Below are 21,342 nucleotides of genomic sequence, written 5' to 3'. Positions count from 1 at the left end.
AGGCAAACATATAACTTTAATGAAACCAACTAAGTCTGGATCCTCTTGTTATAACTGTCAAAATCATTTTTCTGTTGTAGTTAGATGACAGTTGATGTGAACTATACTTTACTACAGTTTATGTAGGCTCAATGTGCCAATTTTTTGGTTAAAATGTATTTGCAAGTAGTTTGTTGGAGACAAAAGTTAGTTACGGAACAGCCGAATTATCTGTACCATGGGGCAAAATGGAAGGCAGCGTCAATAACACCTGGGGCTGAGGCGAGCCAGTAGATGGGTCCCCAGGGCGCTGACTGGCCGGCACCGTCGCTGAAAGCAGACGGGGAGCGGCAGATCCCATGCGACGACAGAGGCGCAGCTGATTGAGATGCCGACGCGCCTCACCAGAGGCCCCCAAAACCAAATACATAGCGCATCCGAGGCAATGAAGAATGCGCCCTTCGAGCCAATGCCGTGAACCTCGGTAGTGACGATAGTAGACAATGTCACCTGGAGCAAAAGCAGGTGTCTGCCGCTGCACAGGAACCTGATGCGGCGGATGTAGCAAAGACATCAAGGTTCAATGATGACGACCGTGGAGCAACTCAGCCAGCGAGTGACCATCTCGGGGCTGAGAGCGATACGAGGACAAAAAGAGCAATAACACGTCCTCCCGAGAATGCGACTCTTTTAACTTCAACATCTGTGACTTGAAAGTCCTGACCAATCGTTCAGCGGCACCGTTTGACTGTGGCAAAAACGGCGCGGATGTCAGATCTTGAATACCATTGGCCTTGCAGAATGACTGAAATTCTGCGGCATGAATTGTGGGCCATTGTCGGAGACAATAGTCTGTGGAAGACCTTCAATGCAAAAGATAGCAGATAACGCTTGGATGGTGGCAGATGACGTCGTGGAAGACATCCGGACAACAAAAGGAAAATTACTGAATGAATCTACCACAACCAACCATTGAGCATTCCAGAATGGACCAGCAAAATCAATGTGTAAGTGTTGCCAAGGGGAAGTGGCTTTTGGCCATGCAAAGAATTTCCGCGGTGGTGCTGATTGTTGTTCGGCACACATCATGCAAGAAGAGCACATATTCGTAATCGCGGCATCGATTCCAAACCAAGTACAGTGCTGACGAGCAAGTTGTTTCGTTCTCACTATACCCCAATGTCTTTGGTGGAGAATCTGTAAGACAGAGGACTGTAACGAACGTGGTACTACGACCCTGGACTGATCATTATCACAACGCAACAGCAAAACACCATGTCGAACAAAAAGTCTCTCCTTGTGAGCAAAAAATTGGCGAACCAATGGATCCCTGATCCGTGACTTTGACAAGGGCCATTGCGTAGCAACAAAACGCAGAACGGTAGCAAGGACAGGGTCAGCAGCTGTGGCTGTAGCTACACGACGAAAATCAATCAGAAACGATTCGACCAAGTCATCTGTTTCTGCATCAATGAACATGCAAGCAAATTCAGAGGAATCGAATGCCCTATCCTCAGCAACAGGAAAACAGGACAACGCATCGGCGTTTCTGTGCTTAGCAGTGGACCGATACAAGATATCGTAGCGGTACTGCGAGAGGAAAATAGGCCAGCGAATGAATTTCTACACTGTACGTGGAGGTACAGGCTTGTTCGGATGAAAAAGCGATGTCAAAGATTTGTGGTCTGTGATGATGGTAAAGTGACGACCATACAAGAAATCATGAAACTTTGTAACACCAAATACGAGAGCCAATGCTTCTTTCTCGATCTGTGAATAATTTCTTTGCGCAGACGAGAGCAATTTGGATGCAAAGACAATAGGGCGATCGTGCGATCCATCTTTGTGTGCAAGCACAGCACCGATCCTGAAATCCGATGCATCCACCATCAACAAAAGGGGCTTCTGGGGATTGAATGGTGTAAGGCAAGTATTGGAAAGCAACGCCGATTTCAACTGGCGAAAGGCGCATTCGCATTCCATCGTCCAGACGAACGGAACACCTTTACGGTGTAAACGATGAAGCGGAGCTGAAATGGAAGAGGCGTGGTGCACATATTTATGGTAATAGTTGATTTTTCCCAGCACACTCTGTAGCTGCTTCAAATTCTGCGGCGAAGGCAAGTCTTGTATAGCACAGAGGTGCTCGGGACTGGGATGTATGCCTTGGGCATTGATTACATGTCCCAGGTAGGGCAAGTCACGAGCAAAAAACACACATTTGTCCTTCCGCAAGCGAAGACCATTTTGTCGCAAGACCTGAAATAATGTTCTGAGATTGGCTAAATGTTCTTCTTCCATCTTTCCGGAGATCACAATATCGTCCAGATAGTTTGCTGCAGTAGGGACCGATGCACGAACAGTTTGTAGATATTGCTGAAACAATGCAGGGACGGATGCACACCCGAATGGCAGTCGTTTGAATCGATACAAACCAAGGTGCGTGTTAACCACCAAAACGCGCTGGGATTCTTCGTCCACCGGTATTTGCAAGTATGCATCTGTTAGGTCCAACTTCGAAAGATATGTACCCGGGCACAGTTTGTCAAAAAGATCTTCCGGGCGGGGTAAAGGAAAAGTTGCAATCACTAGTTGCGGATTCACTGTTGCCTTGAAGTCCACACAAAGTCTCAATTTTCCGGAAGGTTTTGCAAAATTACTAAGGGTGATGCCCAGAGAGAAGCCTGCACACGTTCAATCACACCTTGTGATTCCAAATCGTGTAATGTTTTTGCGACCTCATCACGCAATGTGTGTGGAACATTGCGCGCTCTGAAAAATTTCGGTTGCGCGTTGACTTTCAGTTCCAAATGTGCTTTATAATAGTTCTTAGCGCAACCAAGGCCCAGTGCAAAAATATCTGCAAATTCTTCACATAGACGAGAAACACTGTCGGAAGGCACAGTCTGGTTCACTGATAGGACCTGATTTACTATAGACAAGTTAAACAACTGAAATAAATCGAAACCAAACAAGTTCACTGCAGAAGAAGAACGAAGGACGTAAAATGACACAAGTTTTGTTTGTCCTTTGTATGTTGCAAGAAGGCTGCACTGTCCTAACACAGGGATCGCTTATCCTGAATAACTACTTAACTTAACATTTGCGGCACGCAACGGAGGTGTGCCCAGCTGTTTGTACATGTCGTGATTGATCAGTGAAACTGCAGCTCCGGTATCGAGCTGGAATGGTATCACTTCACCGTTAATGTCCAAATCTACAAAAAGTTTATTGTCCTGCTGACGACAAGAGCGACTGTCTCGTGCAACGTGAACTGACACTGGTACAGAATCACTTGCGACATGACGGGATTTCCGGCGATGTCGATGCACACTATTTGTGGGACGAACACAGTCACTGTTAGAGAGAGTGGCACTGGGCGGAGTGGAATGAACTACATGAATTTCTGTGGGCAAAGTTTCACGAGCCTGAGTATCCTTGGTTCAAATTCGGCGTGAAGCAAAGGGCCTGGAATGGTTGTGAGTGTCCGATCTGAGCTTTTTCTGGCAAACACTCTGAACATGGCCTTTTTTATTACAGAAAAAGCAAATAGCTTGGCGTGACGGGCAATTCTCACGCGAATGTCTAGTAGCACACCGCGGGCATGATTTTAGCACTGCATTAGCTTGCCTGCACGGCACACGTGGCTGAGAGCCTGGCGGCAGCTGCACGGCCGGGTGCGAGGGCTGGTTACCATTCCGTGCAGCTTGCCCGGCGGGCCGGTTAACCTGACACACGGGTGGCGAAGTTTCAAAGTCAAGTGTGTCCTGCCTATCCAATATGTCTATCACTTGTTGAAGGTAGGGATTGACTAGTTTCAAAATCTGTTCCCTTATACGATCATCAGAAACATTCTGTGCAATTGCATCACGGACCATAGTATCTGAATAAGGGAGTCCACATTGACACTCAAAACCACAATCCCTAGTAAGGCCTTGCAAAGTTGCAACCCACTCCTGATTAGTCTGATCTGCCGTACGTTTTGTACGAAAGAAGGTATACCTTTTTGCAACTACATTGACTGATTCTTTGAAATATGCATCTAATGCAGACAAAATTTCGTCATAGGACAGAGATGCTACATCGCGTCGGGGAAATAATTTGACTATCACACGGTATGTGGTCACCCCAACGAAAGACAACAAAAATGGCTGCCGCTCGTTACCTTGAATTCTGTAGGCGGCGAGATGGAATCCAAATTGGCGTGATCACTCCGTCCAGCTTTCCAGTGCAGCATCAAAAGGATGAAATGTTGGTGCGACTGCGTGTTGTGGCTGGAGTAGCAGTGGAGCGGCGGCTGCCGCATCGTTTTGCATTGCATGTTGACCCTGGACGAGCTGTCCAAGGGCATCCAGTAAGGCCTGCGTCTGGTGATTCTGTAAGCGATAAAATTCGGACAGTACATCTGGAGATAGTGGCGAAGCCATTACACAAGTAAATCAGGGCAATATCGATAAGAACGCGGTTTGGCCTTGTTGCCAAATGTTGTGGATTGGCAGGAGAGCGAACCCATTTTAATAGAGGAAGCCGAAAGGCACGCGTTTTAGCTCACGCAGGCTGGCGTGAGGTCTGGAACAGGACAGGGAAATTAGACTTTAGAAAAAACGGATGTAGCTGTTGGAATACTTAACTTTAATCCATTAATGGTGAATGTCGGTCTGACGGTACATGAATTACAAGATCAATAGCAACTGATAATGGCGCCTTGCTAGGTCATAGCAAATGACGTAGAATGCTATGCTAACCATCGTCTCGGCAAATGAGAGCGTATTTTGTCAGTGAACCATCGCTAGCAAAGTCGGTTGTACAACTGGGGCGAGTGCAAGGAAGTCTCTCTTGACCTGCCGTGTGGCGGCGCTCGGTCTGCAATCACTGATAGTGGCGACACGTGGGTCCGACGTATACTAATGGACCGCGGCCGATTTAAAGGCTACCACCTAGCAAGTGTGGTGTCTGGCAGTGACACCACAAAAAGCTCACCACAACCACAGAAAACTAGGCTGCTCTCCACTGCCCTACCTGCATCCCCTTTTCATATTGTGCACACACAATTGTTAATATTAAACACATCAGCCACTTGAACGCAACTTCCTTCATAACTTCATATTATGTTATCTTCCCCTGAATTCTATAATTAACATGTTTCTCTTTATCACACTTCCTATTCTGATCTTATACCTCACTTTTAATTGTCGTACCTGTTCAGTACAACACAGTTTCACTCGAGAGTCTCTCTACTTCCTCTGCACTTGACTCTCGGCTTCTACTTAATGGCTCTCAGAACCGCACTTACACTCAACCTACCTTGTCAACATGACAGTGCCCGACGAATGTCTGCCTCCCAAAGAACTCGATACGGAGGCTTTACTAACATGCCACAGGTGACATGTGCATTCTCTCTTGAATTTTCAGAAAGGTTCGAAGAATGATCTACAGACATGAGGTTACTCGTGTGGCTTTCAGAGGTCCAACCTCAATCTTACTGAGAACATCTGGGTTGCCATCAAATGATATGTGTGTACTTTGCACCCGACCCTGGCCAGTCTCCTTGAGTTCTAGATAGAAGTTGAGTGGTCGTATATCAGGGTCAAGTCCTCAACAAAGCACTGTTATCGGTGGGTTGAAAGGGAGTTGTCATGTGCTTCTAGAAAAGCATCTCTAATTCATGGCTCATGAGTGGTTGTACAGGTTTGCTGTTGTTGATTTGGTTCTGTGATGCTCAGTGTGCCATACTGAAATAAGGATGATTAATTCTGAATACAACTTTGTATTTGCATGAACTCTTATGACACATCATCAGTTGTCATGTAGAAATAAACATGTAATTTTATTATTAAGTATACACTTGCTCTTGGCATCAAGCTCCTTTTTTTAAAATTTAATTTATAGAGCAATGAGGGCAATGACATGTAACAGAAGAGGATATTTATAGAAATTCTCAAAGCCATCCATCTCAGATTATAACGAATGCTATTGAGAAGAGATAGCTCAAGTTAATGTAGAAGGAATTTCTGCAAGGAAGTATTGATTTCAACCACAAGATGGTCCATAGAACTGGTTTTGTTTTTACTGATCTCCTGGCAACATACATTGTACACTGTTGTGAAAAAAGTCGTGGGACACCTCCTAATATTTTGTTGAACCTTCTTTTGCCCAGTGTAGTGCAGCAGCTCAACATAGCATGGATTCAACAAGTCATTGGAAGTCACGTGCATAAATATTGAGCCATCGTGCCTCTATATTCCATAATTGTGAAAGTGTTGCTGTTGCAGGATTTTGTGCATGAACTGAGCTCTTGATTATGTCCCGTAAATGTTCGATGAGATTCATGTTGGGCAATCTGGGTGGCCAAATCATTCACTTGAATTGTCCAGAATGTTCTTCAGATCAATCACGAACAATTGTGGCCCAATGACACGGCCCAGTGTCATCCATAAAAATTCCATTGTTGTTAGGAAACATGAAGTCTGGGAATGGCTGCAGATGGTCTCCAAGTAGTCGAACATAACCATTTACAGTCAATGATCAGTTCAGTTGGACCAGAGAACCCAGTCCACCCATGTAAACACAGCACACATCATTATGGAGTTACCACCAGCTTGTGCAATGCCTTGTTGACAACCTGGGTTCATGGCTTCATGGGGTCTGCACCAGAGTTGAACCCTACCATCACCTCTTACCAACTGAAAACAGTACTCACCTGACCAGGCCATGGTTTTCCAGTCATCTAGGGTCCAACCCATATGGCAAATAAAATTAATGCAAACAAGTACACAAATTTGCAATTGAAACTGTAACAGTGGTACTTCTGAAATCACTATCTGATAAGTGCAAATGCCATTTTCAACTGTTACATTTTTGTGCCTTTAATTTTGTAGTCACCCACTTCAATTGACTATCCACAAAACTGTTATATCTGAGGCTTGCCTGTCATAGTATTTATTCGGAAGTTTCATGGGTGCTGCACCAGATGCTGTTGTTGGCATTTGAATAAGATGAGCATCTGCTTCATGGAAGTATTCTGCTGTTCCCATAACAACATTCAGTGCAACACGCGAGGTCCTTTCCAGCATCCTCAGAGTTGTCCCTAGGGGGAAGCTCCCTGTCCAATAGTAAAATACCAATAAAATTCTGATTCTGTAAAGAATTGAACCACTGCATACAAAATAGCATAAGACATCTGATTATGGCAAGTTGAAAAAGAGAGAGGAAGAAAATATCTGCTTGTGTATGTGTGGATGGATATGTGTGTGTGTGCGAGTGTATACCTGTCCTTTTTTCCCCCTAAGGTAAGTCTTTCCGCTCCCGGGATTGGAATGACTCCTTACCCTCTCCCTTAAAACCCATATCCTTTTGTCTTTCCTTCTCCTTCCCTCTTTCCTGACGAGGCAACCATTGGTTGCGAAAGCTAGAATTTTGTGTGTATGTTTGTGTTTGTTTGTGTGTCTATCGACCTGCCAGCGCCTATCTATATATATATATATATATATATATATATATATATATATATATATATATATATATATATATATATATATATATATATATATATATATATATAAAAAAAAACAAAGTTGAGGTGACTTACCGAACGAAAGCGCTGGCAGGTCGATAGACACACAAACAAACACAAACGTACACACAAAATTCAAGCTTTCGCAACAAACTGTTGCCTCATCAGGAAACAGGGAAGGAGAGGGAAAGACTAAAGGATGTGGGTTTTAAGGGAGAGGGTAAGTAGTCATTCCAATCCCGGGAGCGGAAAGACTTACCTTAGGGGGAAAAAAGGACTGGTATACACTCGCACACACACACATATCCATCCACACATATACAGACACAAGCAGACATATTTAAAGACAAAGAGTGAAGAAGTTGTGGGTCAGGATGAAGCTGGCTAGGGTAATGAGGCCAGACATACCAACAATTAAAGGGAACAGCCATGGGTACCAGGATGGCCCCCTCGTACGCCAACCTATTCATGGGTCGCTTAGAGGAAGCCTTCTTGGTTACCTAAGTCTGCCAACCCAAAGTTTGGTACAGATTTATTGATGACATCTTCATGATCTGGACTCACAGTGAAGAAGAACTCCAGAATTTCCTCTCCAACCTCAACTCCTTTGGTTCCATCAGATTCACCTGGTCCTACTCCAAATCCCATGCCGCTTTCCTTGACGTTGACCTCCACCTGTCCAATGGCCAACTTCACATGTTCGTCCACATCAAACCCACCAACAAGCAACAGTACCTCCATTATGACAGCTGCCACCCATTCCACATCAAACGGTCCCTTCCCTACAGCCTAGGTCTTCGTGGCAAACGAATCTGCTCCACTCCGGAATCCCTGAATCAATACACCAACAACCTGAAAACAGCTTTCGCATCCCGCAACTACCCTCCCGACCTGGTACAGAAGCAAATAACCAGAGCCACTTCCTCGTCCCCTCAAATGCAGAATTCCCCACAGAAGAACCACAAAAGTGCCCCACTTGTGACAGGATACTTTCCGGGACTGGACCAGACTCTGAATGTGGCTCTCCAGCAGGGATACGACTTCCTCAAATCCTGCCCTGGAATGAGATCCATCCTTCATGAAATCCTCCCCACTCCGCCAAGAGTGTCTTTCCGCCGTCCACCTAACCTTCATAACCTGTTAGTTCATCCCTATGAAATCCCCAAACCACCTTCCCTACCCTCTGGCTCCTATCCTTGTAACCGCCCCCGATGCAAAACCTGTCCCATGCACCCTCCCACCACCACCTACTCCAGTCCTGTAACCCAGAAGGTGTACACGATCAAAGGCAGAGCCACGTGTGATAGCACCCACGTGATTTACCAACTGACCTGCCTACACTGTGATGCATTCTATGTGGGAATGACCAGCAACAAACTGTCCATTCGCATGAATGGACACAGGCAGACAGTGTTTGTTGGTAATGAGGATCACCCTGTGGCTGAACATGCCCTGGTGCACAGCCAGCACATCTTGGCACAGTGTTACACCGTCCGGGTTATCTGGATACTTCCCACCAACACCAACCTATCCGAACTCCGGAGATGGGAACTTGCCCTTCAGTATATCCTCTCTTCTCGTCATCCGCCAGGCCTCAATCTCCGCTAATTTCAAGTTGCCGCCGCTCATACCTCACCTGTCTTTCAACAACTTCTTTGCCTCTACACTTCTGCCTCGACTGACATCTCTGCCCAAACTCTTTGTCTTTAAATATGTCTGCTTGTGTCTGTATGTGTGGATGGATATGTGCGTGTGTGCGAGTGTATACCTGTCCTTTTTCCCCCTAAGGTAAGTCTTTCCGCTCCCGGGATTGGAATGACTCCTTACCCTCTCCCTTAAAACCCACTTCCTTTCGTCTTCCCCTCTCCTTCCCTCTTTCCTGATGAGGCAACAGTTTGTTGCTAAAGCTTGAATTTTGTGTGTATGTTTGTGTTTGTTTGTTTGTGTGTCTATCGAACTGCCAACGCTTTCGTTCAGTAAGTCACCTCATCTTTGTTTTTATATATAATTTTTCCCATGTGGAATGTTTCCTTCCATTATATATATATATATATATATATGTGTGTGTGTGTGTGTGTGTGTGTGTGTGTGTGTGTGTGAGAGAGAGAGAGAGAGAGAGAGAGAGAGAGAGAGAGAGAGAGAGAGAGAGAGAGAGAGACAGAGAGACAGATAGAGATAGACCCCTCCCCACAAAAATATTTCTCTCCTTCATACCTCCTTTGTGTTACGACAGATGACGTATCACTGCTCTCATTTGTACTAAGATTGCAGTACACATGAGGTGCCCATTTGCTTCCACCACCCTGAGTGGAATGCACAACTTCTAATAAATGTTCACCAACCTGCAGTCTTTTATAGTTGTTGCCCCCTGCGCAGGAAACAGCATTTAGGTTGTGAATCCAGTATCTTGAGGATGTAAGAAACTCTCAGCGAGGAGCTGTTATTTTAGAAATAACTGAATTTCCAATCAGTTTGTTTATATGGGGTGCCACTTGCTTTTTATTGGCAGAGCATGAGAAATGGCACAATTACATTCCACTTTAAAGCCACAAATAATTTCCGTTCTTCAACAAAATAATAAACTGTGTATTTCCATAATAACTATCACATTATTCTCAACCACAAGTCCAAATAACCATACATTGCTAATGAAGTCTTAACTAACACTGATCATGGCAGACAACATGTCTGTCCTCTGACACTGCCAAACCAGTTATCATATTTACAAATTAGACATTGCAAATTAAGTCTGAATTGATACCATTGCAGAGAACATGTCTGTCCTCTGTGACTGCCCAATCAGGTATGACCTTACAGCCAAACAACTTCATCCACCTTCCAGGTTAGGCACAATCCGAAGATTACCGAAGTGCTTCGTCTGCTTTATTTGTTTAGCAGTTGTTTATTATTCTGCTGGTTATTAATACTTGTGAAATAATGGAATGACTGTACGCTATTGAGAGATGCTTTAATTTGAAACAGAGGTAAATATGCTGTTTAGTTCATCTAGTATTGATAACAGAAGATTATCATTTTGGTGCGCAACTTTCGAATGCAGCACCAATTCATGGAGAAGGACTGCAGTTTAGGCAGTCTTTCCTATGATACCCGTACTGAGCAGATCATCTGTCTCCAATACCTCACACTACATTGCATCGTCTTGTCGCTGCTGCCTTCTCAACTGCTCCATAAAGAGCTTGTTGTACCTAAATATGATGGCTGGAAAGCCAGACATATTACAACTTTACAAATAAGTTGTTGTTGTTGTAGTCTTCAGTCCAGAGACTGGTTTGATGCAGCTTTCCATGTTACTCTATCCTGTGCAAGCTTCTTCATCTCCCAGTACCTACTGAAACCTACATCCTTCTGAATCTGTGTAGTGTATTCATCTCTTGGTCTCCCTCTACGATTTTTACCCTCCACGCTGCCCTCCAATATTAAATTGGTGATCCCTTAATGCCGCAGAATATGCCCTACCAACCGATCCCTTCTTCTAGTCAAGTTGAGCCACAAATTTCTCTTCTCTCCAATTCTATTCAATACCTCCTCATTAGTTATGTGATCTACCCATCTAATCTTCAGCATTCTTCTGTAGCACCACATTTCGAAAGCTTCTATTCTCTTCTTGTCTAAACTATTTATCGTACATGTTTCACTTCCACACATTGCTACACTCCATACAAATACTTTCAGAAACGACTTCCTGACACTTAAATCAAATCTCGATGTTAACAAATTTCTCTTCTTCAGAAATGCTTTCCTTGCCATTGCCAGTCTACATTTTATATCCTTTCTACTTCGACCATCATCAGTTATTTTGCTCCCCAAATAGCAATACTCATTTACTACTTTAAGCGTCTCATTTCCTAATCTAATTCCCACAGCATCACCTGATTTAATTCGACTACATTCCATTATTCTCATTTTTCTTTTGTTGATGTTCATCTTATGTCGTCCTTTCAAGACACTGTCCATTCCATTCAGCTACTCTTCCAGGTTCTTTGCTGTCTGTGACAGAATTACAATGTCATCGGCGAACCTCAAAGTTTTTGTTTCTTCTTCATGGATTTTAATTCCTACTCCAATTTTTTCTTTCATTTCCTTTACTGCTTGGTCAATATACAGATTGAATAACATCGGGGAGAGGCTACAACCCTGTCTCACTCCCTTCACAACCACTGCTTCCCTTTCATGTCCCTCGACTCTTATAACTGCCATCTGGTTTCTCTACAAATTGTAAATAGCCTTTCGTTCCCTGTATTTTACCCCTGCCACCTTCAGAATTTGAAAGAGAGTATTCCAGTCAGCATTGTCAATAGCTTTCTCTAAGTCTACAAATGCTAGAAATGTAGGTTTGCCTTTCCTTAATCTATTTTCTAAGATAAGTCGTAGGATCAGTATCGCCCCACATGTTCCAACATTTCTATGGAATCCGAACTGATCTTCCCCATGGTCGGCTTCTACCAGTTTTTCCATTCGTGTTAATATTTTGCAGCAATGGTTTATTAAACTGATACTTTGGTGATTTTCACATCTGCCAACATCTGCCTTCTTTGGGATTGGAATTATTATATTCATCTTGAAGTCCAAGGGTATTTCGCCTGTCTCATACATCTTGCTCACCAGATGGTAGAGTTTTGTCAGGACTGGCTCTCCCAAGGCTGTCAGTAGTGCTAATGGAATGTTGTCTATTCCCGGAGTTTTGTTGCGATTCAGGTCTTTCAGTGCTCTGTCAAACTCTTCACACAATATCATATCTCCCATTTCATCTTCATCTACATCCTCTTCCATTTCCATAATATTGTCCTCAAGTACATCGCCCTTGTATAGACCCTCTATATACTCCTTCCACCTTTCTGCTTTCCCTTCTTTGCTTAGAACTGGGTTTCCATCTGAGCTCTTGATATTCATACAAGTGGTTCTCTTTTCTCCAAAGGTCTCTTTAATTTTCCTGTAGGCAGTATCTATCTTACCCCTAGTGAGATAAGCCTCTACATCCTTACATTTGTTCTCTAGCCATCCCTGCTTAGCCATTTTGCACTTCCTGTCGATCTCATTTTTGAGACGTTCGTATTCCTTTTTGCCTGCTTCATTTACTGCATTTTTATATTTTCTCCTTTCATCAATTAAATTCAATATCTCTTCTGTTACCCAAGGATTTCTATTAGCACTCTTCTTTTTACCTACTTGATCCTCTGCTACCTTCACTATTTCGTCTCTCAAAGCTACCCAGTCTTCTTCTACTGTATTTCTTTCCCCCATTCTTGTCAAACATTTCCTAATGCTCTCCCTGAAGTTCTCTACAACCTCTGGTTCTTTCAGTTTATCCAGGTCCCATCTCCTCAAATTCCCACCTTTTTGCAGTTTCTTCAGTTTTAATCTACAGTTCATAACCAATAGATTGTGCTCAGAGTCCACATCTGCCCCTGGAAAAGTCTTACAATTTAAAACCTCGTTCCCGAATCTTTGTCTTACCATTATATAATCTATCTGAAACCTGTCAGTATCTCCGGGCTTCTACCACGTGTACAACCTTCTGTTATGATTCTGGAACCAAGTGCTAGCTATGATTAAGTTATGCTCTGTGCAAAATTCTGCCAGGCAGCTTCCTCTTTCATTTCTTCCCCCCCCCAATCCATATTCACCTACTACATTTCCTTCTCTCCCTTTTCCTACTATTGAATTCCAGTGATCCATGGACTATTAAATTTTCATCTCCCTTCACTATCTGAATAATTTCTTTTATCTCATCATACATTTCATCAATCTCTTCATCATCTGCGGAGCTAGTAAATATTGAACACGTAAGCAAGAGAAAGGTTAGAGAAGGTCTGAAATTACAAATGGTTCAAATGGCTCTAAGCACTATGGGACTTAATATCTGAGGTCATCAGTCCCCTAGATTTAGAACTACTTAAACTTAACCAACCTAAGGACATCACACACATCCACGCCAGAGGCAGGATTTGGACCTGCGACTGTAGCAGCAGCGTGGTTCCAGACTGAAGCGCCTAGAACTGCTCAGCCGCAGTGGGCGGCTGAAATTACATTTAAATGTTTTCATTAGCTCCTGAAGTGCTCTCATGAAATACTGGATGAGTATAGTCTGGGGAGTCTACATTCCACTTTAAGAAAAACCTACTTTTTCTTTCATCTTATTGTTTATGATATGATTAACTATGTGTTAGACAATGATATGATTTTGCAGGTACATTCAGTGGTATAAATGGATACTCTCTGACAAATTTAGCGTGAGCAGTTAATAGTAAAGGAATAATAATTAAAATGTTGTGCCTGATATAGAAGTACTATTGCATGAACAGCGAAAATGTAGAAAGCGAAGAATTTTTTTCCTTTCATCGCTTTTGATGATGGTGGTGGTGAGGGAGGTGGAGGGGATGTGGGCCATTCTGAGGAAAAGTTTTGTAAAGGTCTGAAATTGTGTGTATAATTTGCTGCAAGTTGTCACGTGCTCTCATTCTTAAATATTTTATAAATACAGTTTGGGTATTTTTGAGCTGTGTGTTATACTGCCTTTCCTAAATGTAATACTGCTTTACACTTTTAACACAGGTTTGTACCTCTTAAACAGTAGATTATGACAGCATTTAAAATTTTTGAATTTAGTCAATAATTATATGAAATATTGAAAATCAAATTTTGTTGCCCCTGGAAGGCGTCAGATAGGCAACCTGCAACTGGAATAATACACCATGCACCTTCTTAACCGTATAGTAATGGAGATCACTGAGAAGGAAAGACTGGCACACTGATAATGCAGTAGTTCAGTTTGTGAATATTATTATATTGAATTAGGCAACGTGAATTAAAACTCAATGTTTTGTTTCTGTTAGGAACAAAGACTTTCAGAGCTGGCTGAACGACTGGCACTGAAGGAAGAAGTGGAACGAGAGAGGATTATCAGTGAATCCCGGTGTCGACTGGATGCTATCAGGGTCAACACAGAGCAGCAGGAGCGTATTCTCAGGTAAAATGATGTGCAGTAATTATTTTACTTGCGGTTCACTACAACAACTGCTGAAAAGATTTTCAGTAGCTCTCAGATAACGCTATTGCCAGCACAAAACCATTGAGTGCTGTGTGGTCAATATAATGAGTGTGCACTGTCATCAAAATTCAAACTGTGATATTAGAGAAGGGAGAAAATTGTGCCGTATGGCACATGAATGGCATCGATATTAATTGAAATTTGTTTTTGTTATTTTGGTTTGTTATTATTCAACAACAACATCAGTAGCAGTAGCAGTAGTAGTAGTAGTAGAAGTATTCATCTGTGGATCACTTTTACAAGGATATTGTATATGTTATGGTAAATTTGTTTTGCCTGCAGTTTCACCTACATACACATACATTGCATACATTTCACAAAATTTTCACGTATTTCATATGTATTTGTATATAAATTATGACAGCATTTAAAATTTTTGAATTTAGTCAATAATTATATGAAATATTGAAAATCAAATTTTTGTTGCCCCTGGAAGGCGTCAGATAGGCAACCTGCAACTGGAATAATACACCATGCATGTATCTCTAATGAATGTTGCCCTGCAGTTTCATCTGAATTCTGAAGAAACTTGTAACACTGTCAGTAACTGACTGTCGAAATGTATCTGTGGTACTGAATTGTATGGCATGAACTTTGGCCTCAAAATACAGTGTGGTTGATGTTTTGAACAACACAAATGAGAGAGGTTGTGGTTCATAGTTTTAAAGCATAGCATGTCAACTAATTGTAGGAAATAAATACCAACAGGCAACTTTTGGTCATTTTTACATGTCGCCCCGTCTGATCCTCAGTCCCATCCCAAGCGGTAGTAGGGGTATCTCAGCCTTTTTAATGCCAGTAATGAGTCATGTACTTACCAGATTTGGTTGAAGTTGCTTCTTGCATTCCTGAGCTATGCTTATGTTACAGCCTTTCAGCCAAAACACTCTGCCATAGGGGTGCTTGGAGTGTCTTACCATCCCATTAAATTTTTCTAGGTAACAAGCCATATTTGTGCCAGTTATATCAGGCATTACAGATACACGCTGTTTTATCACCATCTTTACACCACCTTAAATTGTTTCCTGAGTATCTCTGTGATGTATTTGCTTGGTAGTGGCACTAATGTTAGCTGGAGGTTAGGCTTCTAACATCAAAATGCCTTTTTTCTGTTACCTGTGCCCTGACTTGAAAATCTTCTCTCTCTCTCTCTCTCTCTCTCTCTCTCTCGCTCTCTCTCTCTCGCTCTCCAAATCAACATTGAGCTATACCATATATGCCTTTTATCATTGACTTCTCCTCTTTTTTGGTGTGTTGCTGAGTGCTGAAAATTCACCAATATACTACTTCTGTCCACACTACTAAATGAAAGAATTTTCTTCTTTCATAAATTTCATATTATACCAACTTTTTACACTCAGGAAACAGATTCAAACAATGCTCTGTCTGCAATTATACATTGAGCTTCTATTGTTCCGTAACCTCTTTTGTGCATTGTCACAGCAAATTTCTTCCATGGAGGTTGGTGCAAGTTTTAGGTGGGTGTCCACTGCACAAAGAAAACATTGAGAACAGCAAGTGTGGTAAAACGTGAGCCGCCGCCTGCATTACCCTGCCCAATAGCGATGCTGTCTCCATTGCTGTTCAGTTAACATGCACTTACAGAGAAACCCCATGCTCAACAAGCATGTTCTACCTTCAGAACTACATTAAATAAATTTTCTTCAGCAGCTGACAAACATCTTTCAATGGTCGTAAATACATTGTGTAACACATAATTTTATAAGTCCCATACCTCCAACTGTAGGGGTGAAACATCATTGTGACTATCACCAGTAAGTCTACCAATCCCATACTATGAATCTGATACTGATATTGGTTGTTATCCAATACTTTTACATGGCACATCTTGTTACCCCAATCCTCACTCCTAGGTGTGGTTGGATATGTTACTCCCACTTTTTGTATGAATAATTGTACAAATAATGGGTGATGTATATACAAAATTTGTTTGAAGTTCCTCCAGATGTTCCTGAATTAGCTTCTTGTCACCCCGTTATCTCCACCACTATCAACAGTGGGTGGTTCTTCAGGGGAATGAGCACAGCAATTCATCAAAGTTTCATTATAATTGGACAAATGGTTTATAAACCCATAGGAGACAAACAAACAAATATTCATTTTTATATAGTACTTTTCTATTCAATAAATATAGAATTTCTATGAGGGATCTTGTGATCACACAACTTGCACACTGTGCATGCAGCTGGTGACTTTGTTAAAATACTCAAAATCTTTTGTACATAATTGCTCTTAGAGATCTTCAAATCTATGAAGGTGACTTTTTCAAGCTTTTTTGAGAAATGCATTGTACTGCTTTAGGAAAACTGCAAAGACATTATTTCACAGTGTGAAAACATAGTGCTGCACTGTTTCTTCATTTGTCTGTGTGTGTCTTGCACTGACACAGCATCTGTTTGCCTGGGTGCTTTTTGCCACAACTACTTGTCGAGCACATCCTCAGGTTTGAAGCCTGTCATTTGTGTGTCATTCTTGACTGTATCTAACCCTGACTACTTGGTATCTGAATCTCAATAGAGTAGTTTTTGCCACAGATTTGTCTTCACTTCTGATGCTTGCCCGTACCACATGAGGCTATTTCTCTCAAATTAATGGTGAATGCTGTCACTCCCATCTGTTACCTTACATATTCAATTTACATATGGTACATCCTTGTACCTCCCATGGAACAACACAACATTTTCATTTTGTATAATAATGTAAGTGAAATGTTAACTCAATCTGTGAAATAGTTTGGTTTATACAACTTCTCAAAGCAGTTGTCTCATATGTTGTAATGTTTTTCTGTCTGTTATTCACAAAGTTTGGATTTTATCTTGAGCAGTGAATGCTAAATATTATACTAATCACTTTATGTCAACTGTGACTGTGTCAGTTTATGGCCTTCTTCTCAGAATTGTGCAGCTTCTGCTGGAAGATGAGAATTCAGCACAGTATTCATTTTCATAAATAAATGTGGCCCTCTTCATAATGACATAAACAGTGTTTTCTTCAAGTGTAATACAATAGTCTTCTCACGACAACAGGTGATTGTGCAAGAACATTGCCAAGAATTTTGTAACTCAGAATGTGAAGTTCACTCTCAGCTTGACAGTTCTCAGTACTAATTACAGTACAATCTTCTTTTGTCTTCCAAAGTCTTCTTCTGGCATAGTGGTTAGCACACTGGACTCACATTCAGGAGGATGATGGTTCAAACCACAATCCAGTCCTCCTGATTTAGGTTTTCGGTGATTTTCCCTAAATCTTAGCAGGGAAGTGCTGGGATGATTCCTTTGAAAGGGCATGGCCAGTTTTCTAGCCCTTTCTTCCCTAATCTCAGCTTGTGCTCAATCCTTAATGACTTCGTTGTCAACGAGACACTATAATCTCCTCCTCCTCCTCCCCTTCAAAAGTTAATCCTAGCACTGTTCACCTTTTGCTTGTATTTCTGGGCCAGTGCACTCCTCTTGTTTGGCCCAGTGATACAAAATGGGTACACAAAGTTACTGCAGTCGCCACCTCACCTTCAAGATGCATGTTGTCTCTCAGTGTCTTTCACCACATAAAAAACAAATAATAAATTTGCACGGTAGTCATGCTTTTTTTGTTAAACCACTTTATCATTGCCGAGTATCATTCGTTGGAAGGTTAAATGTAGTGTCGCACATCACTTCTGCTGTTTTCAAGTGTATAAACTGGAATATTGTGTCACTACGAAATTCTTTGATTTGGTTATGCGATTACCAAGAGGCAGAATGGCTAGCTAGAACTTACCTCCTGAGTCAGAATTTTAGTGCTGACAGGACAGCCACCTGAAGGTAAACACTAACTATACCATTCTGTCTCTTTATGATCTCATAGTTTTTTCAAGTGAGATTGTAAAAAAACAGTACATTCATGACAAATATGACATCATTTTAAAAAATTCTGCGGTACTGTGATATGAATTAGAATAGATTGCTACTCACAACATAGAGTTGGCATTAGGTGGTAGATAGTCACATTTAAAAGTATATTTAAGTGTAGACTAAATGTAGTTTATTTTTAAATGTGCTTTTGGGCAGGGCACCCATTGGAATGGCATAAGAAGTGGTCTTGTGCATGGTATGGCACAAGGTATTTGTCTAGTGTACAGCTTCAGGTGGAATTAACACAGTATAATGAAGCATCACCTTGTGGACTAATGCAATATAACTGATTCTTACAGTATGCCATGCCACTGCCAGGAGACCACAGTATGATTCACTTTTTCCATGTGCAACTTGTGTGCCGAAGACAGTTTACAAAAGGTTCTTCTTTGGTTGTGTGATTGTCCTTGTACTTAATAAAATAAGAAATGACTCTGAGTTCATTATTCATTTTGTTGGCTTGGGGAGAAATATCTAGGCATTTACGCTCAAAGCAGTGCTGATTACAGCAACAGGAATGCTCAAGATAAAGTGCCGGTAAAAATGGAAAGTGAAATATCGTAGGCAGGTAGAGTAATTGAACTTAATTTTATTTATTTGTGAAAGAAAAGTAAAACAGGAAACTAAATAAAATATGGAAGGTAGTTTCTGTAAAATGTATGAAAATCTCTTTTTTTTGTTTTTTGTTTTTATTCCGATTTTGGCCGTCTAGGGACCGCGTTAAACAACTATTTTTCAATGTACATTTCTCCTATTGCGCTCCTCCTCTTTTCTCTTCTGCCAATATGTGTTCATCCTCTCTCTGTGCTGCTCCCTTCGGTCTCTGTCCACACTGTTCCTCTAGTTCTTCTCTTCTTCACTTCAAATCCTTCAAAATGTTGAATTTTGTCTCTCATTAAGTCTCTGTTGGTTATATCATCTTCTCCTGTACCCATCTCCTCTAAGTCTGCTTTGACTTCTTTGAACCAGGTAATTTGGGTTCTGGGGTTCTTGTCAAAAAACATGAATATTTTCTTTGTCAGCCTTTCATCATTCATTCTTTTCAAAAGGGCATAAAAGCTTACTCTTCTCTTCCTCATAGTATCTCCCACTTTCTCAATTTTGTCATACACTTCTCTATTACTTCTAAGCTTCCAAGTCCCATTCTCAAACCTCGGCCCAAGTACTCTTGTAATGATTTTTCGCTCCTTTTTTGCTATAGCTTCCATTTCCTTGTTAGTGTTCATTGCTAAACATTCAGATGCATACAGACACTCTGGCTTAATCACAGTGTTGTAGTGCCTTATTTTTGCGTTAATTGATACTGACTTCTTGTTGTACACATTATTTGTTAGCTGGAATGCCATTTCCATTTTTCTTGTTCTTGTTTTATTTCCTTCTTTATCTGAAGCATTGGGCTGGATGATTTCCCCTAAATATTTGAAATTAGAAACCTTCTTTATCCGGCCATACTTTGTAATCATATTGTTCGGTGCCTCTTTTACAGTGGTTAGGTACTCTGTCTTTTCAAAGGAGATTTTCAGTCCTGCTTTTCCTGCTGTTTCATTCAGAATATTGATCTGTTTGACTGCTTCTTCCAAACTTCCTGCCAGAATCGCTAAGTCATCAGCAAAAGCGAGGCAATCTACTTCTAATCCATCCTTTATTCTTCCTAATCTGATTTTTTGTATTCCTTCTTCAGTCGTTTTCTTCCTCCACTCTCTAATAACTTTTTCTAACACACAGTTGAATAGGGTAGGTGACAACCCATCTCCTTGTCTTAACCCTGTTCTGATTTTGAATGGTCTGGATACCTCACCACGGAACTTTACTTTTGCATAGGTATCCGTAAGTGTTTCTTTGGCGATTGCGACTGTTTTTTCTTGTCTGCTCCAAACTCACTAAGGATGTTAACCAAGGTTGTTCTGTCAACGGAGTCGTACGCCTTCTTGAAGTCAACAAACGTGATAAAGATGTCTTTTCCTCTTAATCGTCTATATTTAATAATTAACTTCAAGTTTAAAATTTGCTCCACACAAGATCTTCCCTTCCTAAAGCCTGCTTGGTATTCACCAATTTCTTGATCAAGTTGTTTCTCTAATCTGTTTTGTAGGGCCTTAGATAGAATTTTATACGTTACCGGAAGTAAAGATATCCCTCTGTAGTTATTTGCATCGGTTTTATCCCCTTTCTTGAAGATGGGGTGGATTAATGCAGTTTTCCATTCTTCCGGTATACGTTCCGTTCTCCAAATCTCATTGATTATTCTCAGTAGTTTTTCTTGAGTTGTATTATCCACACTTTTCCACATTTCTGCAATTATCATGTCTTCCCCTGGTGCTTTATTGTTCTTAAGGTTTTTAATGATTTCTCTGATTTCTATGAGGCATGCGGGTTCAGAATTATTGTTTACTGTGTTTGGGGTGTTGGCTGGTAATTTTTCAATAGGTTCCTGACAGTTGAGGAGTTGTTCAAAATATTTTGCTAATATTTCACAATTTTCTTCATTATTCATTGCCAGTTTTCCACTGGTATCTTTAAAACCCAGATTTGGTGCTACATATTTTTGTAGTTTCTGTCTGAATGTGCTGTAAAAGGATCTGTTATTGTTTCTCTTAAAATCTTTATCCATTTGTGTAAGTTGGTTCTTTTCAAATAGTCTTTTTACTGATCTAATGAGTTTTGCTGTAGAAGATCTTTGCTGTTTGAACTCCAGGTAGTCCTTATCACTTTTGGTTGAGTGCCATTTCTTCCATGCCTTCATCCTTTGTTCTATTGCTTCCTCACATATCTCATCCCACCATTCGTGTTTCTTTCTCTTTTTCATTTTTGCGACTTCTTGAGCAGACCTTATCATTCCTTCTGTTATATCTTCCCATTTATCCGAACAT

General features: G+C 41.3%; 1 protein-coding gene across 1 annotated transcript in view; it reads left to right on the top strand.

The window, feature by feature from the left end:
• The window catches only part of LOC124717004 (centrosomal protein of 164 kDa), a 630,067-nt gene that overhangs the window by 466,492 nt on the left and 142,233 nt on the right, over positions 1 to 21,342 (top strand). The window contains exon 14 of the mRNA XM_047243631.1: positions 14,347 to 14,480. Coding sequence (XP_047099587.1) covers positions 14,347 to 14,480 — 134 coding nt within the window. The remainder of the gene's footprint in view (positions 1 to 14,346; positions 14,481 to 21,342) is intronic.

This window comes from Schistocerca piceifrons, chromosome 9 (assembly GCF_021461385.2).
Source record: "Schistocerca piceifrons isolate TAMUIC-IGC-003096 chromosome 9, iqSchPice1.1, whole genome shotgun sequence".
Taxonomy (NCBI): Eukaryota; Metazoa; Arthropoda; class Insecta; order Orthoptera; family Acrididae; genus Schistocerca; species Schistocerca piceifrons.
Note: the sequence above shows the minus strand (reverse complement) of the source record. Positions and strands in the feature narration are given on the sequence as shown.